Here is a 13,047-nt window from a genome sequence, read left to right as displayed (position 1 = left end):
AAATAAAATAATTCTTGAAAGTGATGTAGAATGTGATTTGGATATACATTTATTCCTTTTTGTAGATTTATATTTGAAATATGAAACATATTTAATATATGTATAAATGTTTATATATTTTATGTGTGTGTGTGTGTGTGTGTGTGTGTGTGTGTGTGTGTGTGTGTGTGTTATACATGTAAGCTATTCAGGGAACTGTGCTTGTGCAGTTTTTGTGTAAAAGTGAATAATGATGCTCCATTCCAGAGAAACTGACCGAGTCAGACCCGTTCACAGTGGTGGTGATGGGAACCAGACGTCCCCCTCTAAAAGCTCCTCACAGTGGTGGTGATGGGAACCAGACGTCCCTCTAAAAGCTCCTCACAGTGGTGGTGATGGGAACCAGACGTCCCTCTAAAAGCTCCTCACAGAAAGTTCCTCCATGAGCTGGTTCTGAATTCACTGCCTGATGACTGAGACGCTGTTTTATGAGAGTTTAGAGAACTTCAACTCCATTCATGGTGGAGGGAGACATGCAGGGCGCTGTGCGGCAAAATAGTCCCCAAAGAAAACTCATTATTCCAGATTTTCCACTGTTTTCCATCATCGAGATTCCATATAAGCTCAGAAGACTCGTGTAGATTCTCTGGAGGTTCTGGATGGTAAATAAAGTGTCTATATCTGTGTTGTAGTCATGGTAACGCCTGGTTCCCATCACCATCACTGTAAAGACGTCTGAACTGTTTTTCACACACCGAGTTATGAGGGACGTTTTGAAAAATCGGTGCAGTTCCCCTTTAAAGGAGGGGTTAGTATGAATGCAGACGAGAAGGAAACGAGCGTGTTGTGCAGCGTGGAGTAAAGGCTGTGAGAGGAGCTGTGGGCGTGTCTGTAACTCTGAGTGTGATTTGTACCTGTTCTCAGGTGCGGAACAGCAAAGCCAGTGGATACTGTCTGGATCAGGGATCAGAAGATGATAACAGAGCAATACTGTATCCCTGCCACGGCATGTCGTCTCAGGTAAGAGCTCCGTCCGTCAGGGCTGCTCTGTAAACTCAGACGCTCTCAGGCCGGATTCACTCCACACAGACATTCACATGTCAGTCTGACTCATCGCGGAACCTCAGAGTGGAACGGCTGGAGTTCCAAATATACATTTATGAAACGGATAGTTCCGGACTTCAAATCTGATTGGCTGAGCCGCGTTTGAAGCTGCGGTAAAATCCATGATAGACACACTGACCGCTTCACAGCGACTGACCTGCGCGTCACTGCACTGACACATTATAAACCCCTCTGCTGTTAATGACTGACCTCAGACTCACAGACGCACAGAGCACCGAGCGCTCTGATGAAGAACCTGTTTCTGGGTTCAAACTGAGCAGCTGGGGACTTCCAGTCTTATCTAGAACCGGGCTGGTCAGCCAGCTAACAGGCTGAAGGAGCCAACAGCCTAAACAGCTCCGTCATTAATATCCCAGGCCTGAATTAAAGCCCTTACAGTCCGAGTTACTGTAAAACTGCAGGGTTAAAGTCTAAAAACTGACCTGAATGTTCCACACAGTCCACACCTCTGCGTCTCAGCCAGACGGCCAAACCCAGGCGCAGTCCCAACGGCGCCCTGCTCCCTACACAGCGTTCTAGCTATGATAGTTTAGTAGTTCTAGCCTCTCCAGTCAAACAGTGGATCATGTATCTAGTGCAGACGCATTTTGAGACCCAAACGGCTCCGTACTCCCTAAACAGCGTTCTAGCTATGATAGTTTAGTAGTTCTAGCCTCTCCAGTCAAACAGTGGATGGTGTATCTAGTGCGGACGCGTCTGAGGCCCAAGCGGCTCCGTGCTCCCTAAACAGCGTTCTAGCTATGATAGGTTAGTAGTTCTAGCCTCTCCAGTCAAACAGTGGATGGTGTATCTAGTGCGGACGCGTCTGAGACCCAAACGGCGCCGTACTCCCTAAACAGCGTTCTAGCTATGATAGTTTAGTAGTTCTAGCCTCTCCAGTCAAACAGTGGATGGTGTATCTAGTGCGGACGTGTTCTGAGACCCAAGCGGCTCCGTACTCCCTAAACAGCGTTCTAGCTATGATAGTTTAGTAGTTCTAGCCTCTCCAGTCAAACAGTGGATGGTGTATCTAGTGCGGACGTGTTCTGAGACCCAAACGGCTCCGTACTCCCTAAACAGCGTTCTAGCTATGATAGTTTAGTAGTTCTAGCCTCTCCAGTCAAACAGTGGATGGTGTATCTAGTGCGGACGTGTTCTGAGACCCAAACGGCTGTTTCTTAGCTGTGCTTTGCTCTGCTGGGCTGCAGGATCCAGTATCTAGACTCCTACGTAGTGCACTATGTAGGGAGCAGGGAGGCGTTTGAGACTCAGCCCCAGTGTGAGGAGCGGCGCGGCGCTGGATTGGAGCTAAATAAGACTCGCGGTGGTGATCTGGGGACATGAAAGACCTTATAAAGTGCATCATGAAGTGACCGTAGCGAACAGAGATGGGTGACCCATTCTCCTCGTTCAGCGGTCAGCGGTTGCTGGACAGCGATATCATAACTCTAAAGGAACTACATTTCTTGGTGGAATACGTTTTGATGTAGATTATTATTAATAACTTAATTAGCTTAAATTTTCTTAAATTGTGTTTTATCCTGTGTTACATTTGCCATTTTATAAAAGCCATAAGCCGCTTGAGGCCGTGTATTACTGTCGTTTTGCCGCAGGGAGGCGATGCATCGTGCCTGAGAACACCCTGATAAAACGGCAGTAACGCACGGCCTCTCATGGCTCACGGCTTTAATGCAGAGTTCTGTGTTTCACCTCACATTAATCGTTTGTTTCATTATATTGAATAACAACTTGTACACTATGAATTTCAGGCATTTTACTCAATATATTAAGTTCTTAGTGTAAACCGAAAAATTTAAGCCAGTTAATATAGTAGAATTGTCTGTTTTTCCTCTCTGTCTTGATGTTCTACAGCTTCCTCAGTCACGTTAGAACGTTCTGCAGCTCTGCTCATCGCTCAGGACTTCTCTGTTTTAATGACGGCTCGGCGCTGATTATCTGAAAGCTGTGAGGTTCTTCAGTACGAGCCAGATTGCGGTCATTTTGTCCACCTATCTGCAGCCAGATTGGTTTTATATTGATTAAAACCTCGATTGCCGATTGTACAGCGCTGCTGTCGGCCAAGGCGCTCGACTCTCAGCCTTAAGCAGTTCTAAACCATTTCTGTTGCTCCGTTTATCGTCAAATTTTCACACAGTGTGTGTTTGAAATTATGCCAGAAAAATGGAAAAGAAAATGAAAGAGAAGTGAAGTGAAGGTGGGTGGTGGGTCGGAGGGTCAGAGGGTCGGAGGGTCAGAGGGTCGGAGGGTCAGAGGGTGGGGGACTCGCTCTGGTTTGACTTGATTGATTTGAGCTTCACATTTTTTGTTGATCACTCACTGTTTTGGTTTTTCCACTTCATTACAGACACGGACCACTGAAGAAACTGGAATGTAGCCCCTCTCTCTCTCTCTCTCTCTCTCCCTCTCTCTCTCTCTCTCTGTCTCTCTCTCTCTCTCTCTCTCTCTCTCTCTCACTCTCTCTCTTTCTCTCTCTCTCTCTCTCTCTCTCTCTCTCACTCTCTCTCTCTCTCTCTCTCCCTCTCTCTCTCTCTCTCTCTCTCTCTCTCTGTCTCTCTCTCTCTCTCTGTCTCTCTCTCTCTCTGTCTCTCTCTGTCTCTGTCTCTCTCTCTCTCTCTCTCTCTCTCTCTGTCTCTGTCTCTCTCTCTCTCTCTCTCTCTCTGTCTCTCTCTCTCTCTCTCTCTCTCTCTCTCTGTCTCTGTCTCTCTCTCTCTCTCTGTCTCTCTCTCTCTCTGTCTCTCTCTCTGTCTCTCTGTCTCTGTCTCTCTCTCTCTCTCTGTCTCTCTCTCTCTCTGTCTCTCTCTCTCTCTCTCTCTCTCTCTCTCTCTCTGTCTCTGTCTCTCTCTCTCTCTCTGTCTCTCTCTCTCTCTGTCTCTCTCTCTGTCTCTCTGTCTCTGTCTCTCTCTCTCTCTCTGTCTCTCTCTCTCTCTGTCTCTCTCTCTCTCTCTGTCTCTGTCTCTCTCTCTCTCTCTCTGTCTCTCTCTCTCTCTCTGTCTCTGTCTCTCTCTCTCTCTCTGTCTCTCTCTCTCTCTCTCTCTCTCTCTCGCTCTCTCTCTCTGTCTCTCTCTCTCTCTCCCCCTCTCTCTCTCTCTCTCTCTCTCGTGTCTGGTTCAGTAATGTGACCCCTCAGTGAGAGTCTAATCCAGCTCTGAGGGGAAACGCTGTATTGGTTTACTCTCATCACAGCACATCAACACTCCCCTGCATTACAGCGCACAGATACATTTACACACACCTCCATTTCATTTCTCCTCAGCTCTCCGGGAGGAAAAGTGTGTCCACTATATGGACAAAAGTATTGGGACAGTCCTCTTAATCATTCACAGTTCACTTGTTTCTTTCAGTCTCACTGCCACAGGTGTTTACACCGATCAGGCAGAACATCATGACCACCTCCTTGTTTCTATACTGACCGTATAGTTGCACTCTCTACAGCTACAGACTGTAGTCCATCTGTTTCTCTGATACTCTGTTACCCTGTTCTTCAGTGGTCAGGACCCCCATGGACCCTCACAGAGCAGGTACTGTTTGGGTGGTGGGTCATTCTCAGCACTGCAGTAACACTGACGTTAGTGTGTGTTGTGCTGGTCTGAGTGGATCAGAGACAGCAATGCTGGACTGAGAATAGTCCACCAACCGAAAATTTCCAGCCAACAGCGTCCTGTGGGCAGCGTCCTGTGGGCAGCGTCCTGTGGGCAGCGTCCTGTGACCACTGATGAAGGACTAGAGGATGACCAACACAAACTGCAGCAGCAGATGAGCTGTCGTCTCTGACTTTACATCTACAAGGTGGACCAACAAGGTAGGAGTGTCTAATAGAGTGGACAGTGAGTGGACACAGTGTTTAAAAACTCCAGCAGCACTGCTGTGTCTGATCCACTCGCACCAGCTGAGAATGGCCCACCACCCAAATAGTACCTGCTCTGTGAGGGTTTCCTTCACTCTTCCAATTCTTGTAGGAAGCTTCCCAGAAGAGTGGGAGCTGTTGTAGCTGCAAAGGGGGACCAACTCCATATTAATGCCTATGGATTTAGAGTGGGATCATTAAAGCTCCTGTCGGTGTCCCAATACTTTTGTCTGTATAGAGAATGTTATACTTCCAAAAGTATTCGGTCGTCTGGCTTCACACACATATGAACTTGAGTGACGTCCCATTCTTAATCCATAGGGTTTAATATGATGTCGGCCCACCCTTTGCAGCTATAACAGCTTCAGCTCTTCTGGGAAGGCTTTCCACAAGGGTTAGGAGTGTTTATGGGAATTTTTGGCCGTTCTTCCAGAAGCACATTTGTGAGGTCAGACACTGATGCTGGACGAGAAGGCCTGGCTCACTGTCTCCACTCTAATTCATCCCAAAGGTGTTCTATGGGGTTGAGGTCAGGACTCTGTGCAGGCCAGTCAAGTTCTTCCACACCAAACTGGCTCATCCACGTCTTTATGGACCTGCTTTGTGCACTGGTGGGCAGTCATGTTGGAGCAGGAAGGGGCCGTCCCCAAACTGTTCCCACAAAGTTGGGAGTGTGAAATTGTCCAAAATCTCTTGGAGCTGAAGCTTTAAGAGCTCCTTTCACTGGAACTAAGGGGCCGAGCCCAACTCCTGAAAAACACCCCCACACCATGATCCCCCCTCCACCACAGCTGTAGAAGCAGTCTGCAGGCTTAGGGGCTCGGCTTTATACACCTGTGGCCATGGAAGTGACTGGAACACCGGAATTCAGTGATTTGGATGGGTGACTCAGGTTCGATGGTTCTTCAGAGTGGGGGAGAGAACCGTATGCAACACATTCATCAATCTGAAGCCATGCAGAGAACCTTCGAGCATGCAAATGGATACACACACACACACACACACAGACACACACACACACACACACTATAACACAGCTGACTTTTAAACAGTGTATACACACCACTTGTGTAGTTAATTATAATTAATCACGTATCAATTATTTTTTGCCGTTAATCATAATCACTTTATTCTGTAATCAGCTCTAATAAATCATATTTTATCATGATATCATGGTTAATCGCACTGTTTTGTGTAGGTATTTGTGATTTATCACATTTTGGGGCAAGTTATCGCAGTTAATTACGTAAAGTTGTGCATTTAATCTTGATTATTGATGTTTATATTAATATGCATATGATACATTATTATAGTATGGATGTTCCGGCTGATTTAGAGAGCTGCGTGTTCCCTGACTGTTCCCTGCTGGTGTTAAAGCCCCTGTATCGGTCTTTCACAGCGATGTGAACCGGAGACACATCAGGCTTTTATTTGGCGTGTTGGTTACGTGCCAATAACAGCGGCAGACAGCGTTATTCCCTGTGGAACGTTTGGAATGTGTGAAAGTGTGGAGTGGGTGGGATTGCCCGGCTCAAGCTGAGCAGATTGCCATCGCCGGCCTCACTGAGCCGCCCTGAGATTATTACGTTCAGCTAATACGCCGTTGCTCTTCTGCAGCGCTGAGTGGAAGAACGAGCGTCTCGCGCTGGAAACTGGGATATAATCCTGTTTCCCCTCCAACACCTCGGCAGCGCCGTCACCCCGAGCTCCGTTTACACACAAACACACTCGGATCATCCAGTTATCCCGCTTAAACAGCCCTTACGTCCGTCCCAGGAGCCACAATCTAACTGCTGCAGCATTTAAGGTGGAACCTGAGGCCTCAAGAGCCAGAATGTAACTGCTGCAGCATTTAAGGTGGAACCTGAGACCTCAAGAGCCAAAATGTAACTGCTGCAGCATTTAAGGTGGAACCTGAGACCTCAAGAGCCAGAATGTAACTGCTGCAGCATTTAAGGTGGAACCTGAGGCCTCAATAGCCAGAATGCAACTGCTGCACCATTTAAGGTGGCACCTGAGGCCTCAGAATGTAACTGCTGCAGCATTTAAGGTGGAACCTGAGGCCTCAAGAGCCAGAATGTAACTGCTGCAGCATTTAAGGTGGAACCTGAGGCCTCAAGAGCCAGAATGTAACTGCTGCAGCATTTAAGGTGGAACCTGAGGCTTCAAGAGCCAAAATGTACCTGCTGCAGCATTTAAGGTGGAACCTGAGACCTCAAGAGCCAAAATGTAACTGCTGCAGCATTTAAGGTGGAACCTGAGACCTCAAGAGCCAGAATGTAACTGCTGCAGCATTTAAGGTGGAACCTGAGGCCTCAATAACCAGAATGCAACTGCTGCACCATTTAAGGTGGCACCTGAGGCCTCAGAATGTAACTGCTGCAGCATTTAAGGTGGAACCTGAGGCCTCAGAATGTAACTGCTGCAGCATTTAAGGTGGAACCTGAGGCCTCAGAATGTAACTGCTGCAGCATTTAAGGTGGAACCTGAGGCTTCAACAGCCAGAATGTAACTGCTGCAGCATTTAAGGTGGAACCTGAGGCCTCAAGAGCCAGAATGTAACTGCTGCAGCATTTAAGGTGGAACCTGAGGCCTCAAGAGCCAGAATGTAACTGCTGCAGCATTTAAGGTGGAACCTGAGGCCTCAAGAGCCAGAATGTAACTGCTGCAGCATTTAAGGTGGAACCTGAGGCCTCAAGAGCCAGAATGTAACTGCTGCAGCATTTAAGGTGGAACCTGAGGCTTCAAGAGCCAAAATGTACCTGCTGCAGCATTTAAGGTGGAACCTGAGGCCTCAATAGCCAGAATGCAACTGCTGCACCATTTAAGGTGGCACCTGAGGCCTCAGAATGTAACTGCTGCAGCATTTAAGGTGGAACCTGAGGCCTCAGAATGTAACTGCTGCAGCATTTAAGGTGGCACCTGAGGCCTCAGAATGTAACTGCTGCAGCATTTAAGGTGGAACCTGAGGCCTCAGAATGTAACTGCTGCAGCATTTAAGGTGGAACCTGAGGCTTCAACAGCCAGAATGTAACTGCTGCAGCATTTAAGGTGGAACCTGAGGCCTCAGAATGTAACTGCTGCACCATTTAAGGTGGAACCTGAGGCCTCAGAATGTAACTGCTGCAGCATTTAAGGTGGAACCTGAGGCCAGAAGGCCAAATCTAACTGCTCTCTCTTTCTGTAACGCATCAGGATCAGCTCGGTCTTTCCCAGTCGTCGTCTTCACCGCGTATCATTCATTCATTGATCTTATGGTCTCTCCTCCCTCCTGAACTCTGCTCTGGCTGTGATGATGAAGCTGATACGCAGCACACGGTGACCGCTATACGGTCAGAGCGCCACGTGCTGTAGACGCCTCTATAATCCGATTAAGAATGCAGGAAGTGGAGGCGGATGGATTTCAGCGAGCGGAGCTTCAGCTCCTGTTTGACCCTCTGATGATCCTCAGCTTTTGTCCTGGTGTTCTGCTGCTTTGTTGTGGAGAGATGGTTCCATTCACTCCTGCAGAAAAGAGGATGAGCCTCAGGTTCTCCCATGTGTCATCAGGTCCTCCATGCGTATCTCCCTGACCCCCGACCCCCCTGACCTCAGCATCTAATATCCCAGCAATTGTCCTTCAGCTGAATTATTGATCTCAAAGCTGAGATCTTACTGTATGGAATGGACATCAGGCTCGATCTGCTGAGAGATAAAGACACGACATGTGGGTGAAATGCTGATATAATAACCATAATAACAATGAACACTCAGACAACACGGCCCTTCAGTGGCTCTCTAGCACAGAAAGTGGTTCTGTGAAGGAGAATGTGCTGTAGGTGGTTCTGTGCAGAACTTTTTTGAAAAGTGTTCTACACAGCACCATAACGGGTGTTGTTTCAAGGTTGTATCACCAAAATAGAAGAACCCTTTTTTTGGGAATATATATATACAACCATTTTCAGAAAGGTTCTATATAGAACCACTTTTTTTGCTAAAGAACCCTTGAAGAACCATCGTTTTAAAGACTGTAGCTGTGACTACCCAATGATTTCCACTTTGAAGTGTTCTGCCAGTCCTTTGGTTGAGCGCTCCAATATTCTGTAAGAAGAGCAAAATTCATTGGTATGTTATCATTTTGCCCAATAGTGTAAAAATCTATTTGTTTGTTTTTCATAGCAAATTGCAGTAAATTGATAAAAGGGGGGTTGTGTTTAGAAATTTAGACTGAGTTTAAATTTTAAATTTTGATTCAGTTCAAACCAAAAAACAACATCTTTAGTAAAAAATGAGCATGACGTTGGTTTTCGTGCTGGTATCAGTATTGACTGTATCGGCTCTGTAAGGGCCGGTATCGTGGCGACGGGAAGCTGTGGGTGTATTGTCCAGCTCTATGAGCTGGTGTCCGGTATAAGGACAGTCGTGTCTGTTTATTGATGGTGTTTATTGGGCTTATTTCGCTGTTTGTGTCTAACTCTGCTGCTCTGGTGTCGCTTCCCTCCCTTTTCCCTCGTCTGTTTGCTCACCCGTGTTTTCTCTCCTGCTGTGCTTCAGTTAGCCAGGTATTCCACCGAGGGTCTCCTGCAGCTCGGACCCCTGGGGTCCACCACGTTCCTGCCCGATACGAAATGCCTGGTGGACGACGGCAGGGGCCGAACTCCCAGCCTGAAGAAGTGCGACGCCGTGTCGCGGTCGTCCCAGAGGCTTTGGGATTTCACTCAGGTAGAGTCCATGGAGAGAATCGGGTTCTAATTCTTACATGATTTTGCTGGGTTTACGGTTTTTTGCTTTGATTGAATTTTATTGTTAATTTTCATTTTATTTCTTTCAGTATTTTTAATTATTTATTATAATAATAATTTTTTTACTTATTTTTATAATTATTTTTAAATTTATACATAGCAGTTTAGCCCCGCCCATTCCACCTTCTGCCGTTTAGCCCCGCCCATTCAGCCTACAGCAGTTTAGCCCCACCCATTCAGCCTACAGCAGTTTAGCCCCGCCCATTCAGTCTACTGCAGTTTAGCCCCTCCCATTCAGTCTACAGCCGTTTAGCCCTGCCCATTCAGCCTACAACAGTTTAGCCCCGCCCATTCAGTCTACCGCACCCTGCCTATTTACAGTGAAGTTATAAGGAGTGTTTCAGTGTTTCTGAATGTTTAGGCTTCAGGGACAATACTCACCACTTCTTGATTGAATTCTGGATTTTTACATAAAAAATTGGGAAAAAAATCCAATTAGAAAAATGACGTTTTAATATAAAAAGTAAAGTTAAAATACATATTTTATGTAATTTACTGTGTAATTTTTTCGCACAGGAAAACAAAGCAGAGCAAAGCAGAATGCATTATCTTCACTGTGTAGGAACACAAAGTAATAGAACCTGAAGAACCCAATGCTTGACATCATCTAGAACTCCAGGCACTGCAGATGCTCCCTGGAGTTTTGACTTTGCTGAATTTTGCTCGTTTTTTCAGAACGGCCCCATCATAAGCCGAGACACGGGTCGCTGTCTGGAGGTGGAGATGTCCAAAGACGCGAATTTCGGGCTGCGGCTGGTGGTTCAGCGCTGCTCTGGGCAGAAGTGGATGATTCGGAACTGGATCAAACACCCCAAACACTGAGGGACAGAGACGGGACCAGCGCTGGGGGAAGACCGAGAGCAGCTTTGTGTGTGAGCAGGACTGACGGTCAGCGCTGCTCTGGAGGGAGCGGGCAGGACTCTGAGGTCGGCGGGGTCATCCTCCGGGCCGAGGCGCTTTTAAAGTGGAGATGAAACGTCCGGCCCGGAGAGAGGAGCGTCCACTCCGCAGAGCAGGGAAATCTGCCCCGTCAGGAACATTCAACCTTTCCAAAGTGCTCAGCAGATCCAGCGACTCCACAGACTCAGTGGAACGCCCCAGAGTTAAGAGCCAGACTGCTGTTAGAACCTTCTACACCCGAAAAGACATACATGTTAACTTCCGCTGTAAAAGAGCGAAGAGTGAGAGACCAGCGCTGAAACGCGTGACACGCTGAGTTTACTGGGTTCATCATTTCCACATCAGTAGAACAGTTTTCACCAAAACAGCTACAGGACGATAAACTGCTGTGACGTCGGGCAGCAAAAAACAGGCAGTGTGGTTAGAAACATGTACCTAATCTGTAATATTGATCTTGTCCTGTAATCAATCTTAAAATCAGTAAACATTTCATTGGTTTAGTGTTTTGTGTCTAGATTTCATAACCTAATAACCCTGATTTGACCCAGCCTTCAAATAATAATCTAAAACCTAATAATCCAAAATCAAGCATTTTAACCTTAAACATTAAGTAAAACCTCATTTGACGCAAAACGTCTTGAAATGAATGTTTGGGGGTTGCAGCTTTCTAATAAAACCTAACGTCCTAAAATTCCTGCGAATTATTCTCAAAACGAAGCGCTGGAATCCTGAAAAAGCGGCATGTGGGGTGATGAACTGCGTTAACTCCAAACAGTGGATTAAAACCCAACAAACAAGCCGGAAAATCTCGGAAACAAACCGAGGACGTTTGCTTCGTTCAGCTTGAAGTTTGGAGGCCTTTTTGTTTTTTTTTTCTATGAAACAAGAAAAAAGTTATTTTCAGGTTATGACGCGAAACTTTTGTCCAACGGAATTCTTAAAAAAGCGAAATCTCCTTTTCTCAGTGAGGTTCTTCTGGATCAGCTACACGTCCTTTCAGACCCACAGCGCTGAGTGGGCTTCTCACAGTGGAGGGATGGACAGAAACACCTGTGGATGTTTTCAGATCTGAAGCAGCTTGATCTTCTCCTCTCTCTCAGAGATCAAAGCTTTCAGCGCTGTTTATCTGATGGGGGCAGTTTTGGGGGCTACCAGCTCTTCCAGGTGGTTGTTAGGAGACACATTTTCTCTTTAGTTTTTAATCAGTTTTTGATCTCCAGTTTTGGAAACTCATGTAAACGGATTCTCTTATAATTTAATAAAGTTATGTATGATGTTTCCAACAGTACAGTACATTTTCGGTTCCAGATGAATATATTTAATTATTTTAATGTAATATATATTTAAATGTAAATAAAACTGTAGGAATGTCAGATGAGTCCACAGTGATGAACAGATCTGTAGAAGATTCTACAAAGATTTAGAAAACTGTAGAACATCAAGAGTAAAACTCACAGCTTGCTTAATGTCCAGGAATGAAGAAATTAGAGTTTGAATTAAATTCAAATTAATGTCCAGAATTAAGTTCTAATACATTAATATCCAGAAGGAAGTTCTAATCAAATTAAACTTAATATCCAGAATAAAATTCTAATAAATGAATATCCAGAATAAAGTTGCAATTAAATTCAAATTAATATCCAGAATAAAATTCTAATAAAATTAATATCCAGAATGAAGTTCTAATAAAATTCAAATTAACATCCAGAATAAAGGTCTAATGAAATGAATATCCAGAATAATATTCTAATTAAATTAATATCAGAATGACGTTCTAATTAAATTAATATCCAGAATAAAATTCTAATAAAATTAATATCCAGAATGAAGTTCTAATAAAATTCAAATTAACATCCAGAATAAAGGTCTAATGAAATGAATATCCAGAATAATATTCTAATTAAATTTATATCAGAATGACGTTCTATTTAAATTAATATCCAGAATGAAGAACTGTATACGAAATGTCAAAATGTATTCATGTGAAAAGTGATTCAAAATGTTGTGATCAAAACGCTACGTATTGTATTTTATTGATGTGGAAATGATGCTCACGTATGAATCCAGTGAATTCAGAGAGCTGCTGAGTAGAATCTTCAGACTAACGTTTTAATTGGTCACCATATCAGTCGGTCTTTATTTGGGCTGCAATGTTTTGAATAATTAAACGTGACTAGAGACTCGTCTCCACTCATATCTGAGGAGCGAGAACAGACAAAGGCTTCGACTCTTCAGGACCGCCAAACAGCTTCATACCAGCTTTCTGTCTTTCTGTTTATTCATCTGTTTTTCCCACATGGTTTGATTTACAGACTCGATCACTCATCCACAACAGAATCACGTACTCACGTGCCTTTCTCCATCCTTACGCTCTCAGACCGGGAATGTTGATCCGGAAGCATGTACAAAATGACTTTA

The 13,047-nt window shown here is 45.1% G+C and overlaps 1 protein-coding gene across 1 annotated transcript in view; it reads left to right on the top strand.

Moving 5' to 3' along the window:
* Nucleotides 1–11,129, top strand: part of galnt9 (polypeptide N-acetylgalactosaminyltransferase 9) — a 149,060-nt gene extending 137,931 nt beyond the window's left edge. Inside the window, exons 10-13 of the mRNA XM_037531864.1 lie at nt 904–999; nt 9,482–9,649; nt 10,405–10,670; nt 10,715–11,129. Coding sequence (XP_037387761.1) covers nt 904–999; nt 9,482–9,649; nt 10,405–10,551 — 411 coding nt within the window. The 3' untranslated portion in view covers nt 10,552–10,670; nt 10,715–11,129. The remainder of the gene's footprint in view (nt 1–903; nt 1,000–9,481; nt 9,650–10,404; nt 10,671–10,714) is intronic.
* The last annotated feature ends 1,918 nt before the right edge of the window (nt 11,130–13,047 follow it).

Source organism: Pygocentrus nattereri, chromosome 20, assembly GCF_015220715.1.
Source record: "Pygocentrus nattereri isolate fPygNat1 chromosome 20, fPygNat1.pri, whole genome shotgun sequence".
NCBI lineage: Eukaryota > Metazoa > Chordata > Actinopteri > Characiformes > Serrasalmidae > Pygocentrus > Pygocentrus nattereri.
This window is presented reverse-complemented; position numbering and strand designations above follow the sequence as displayed.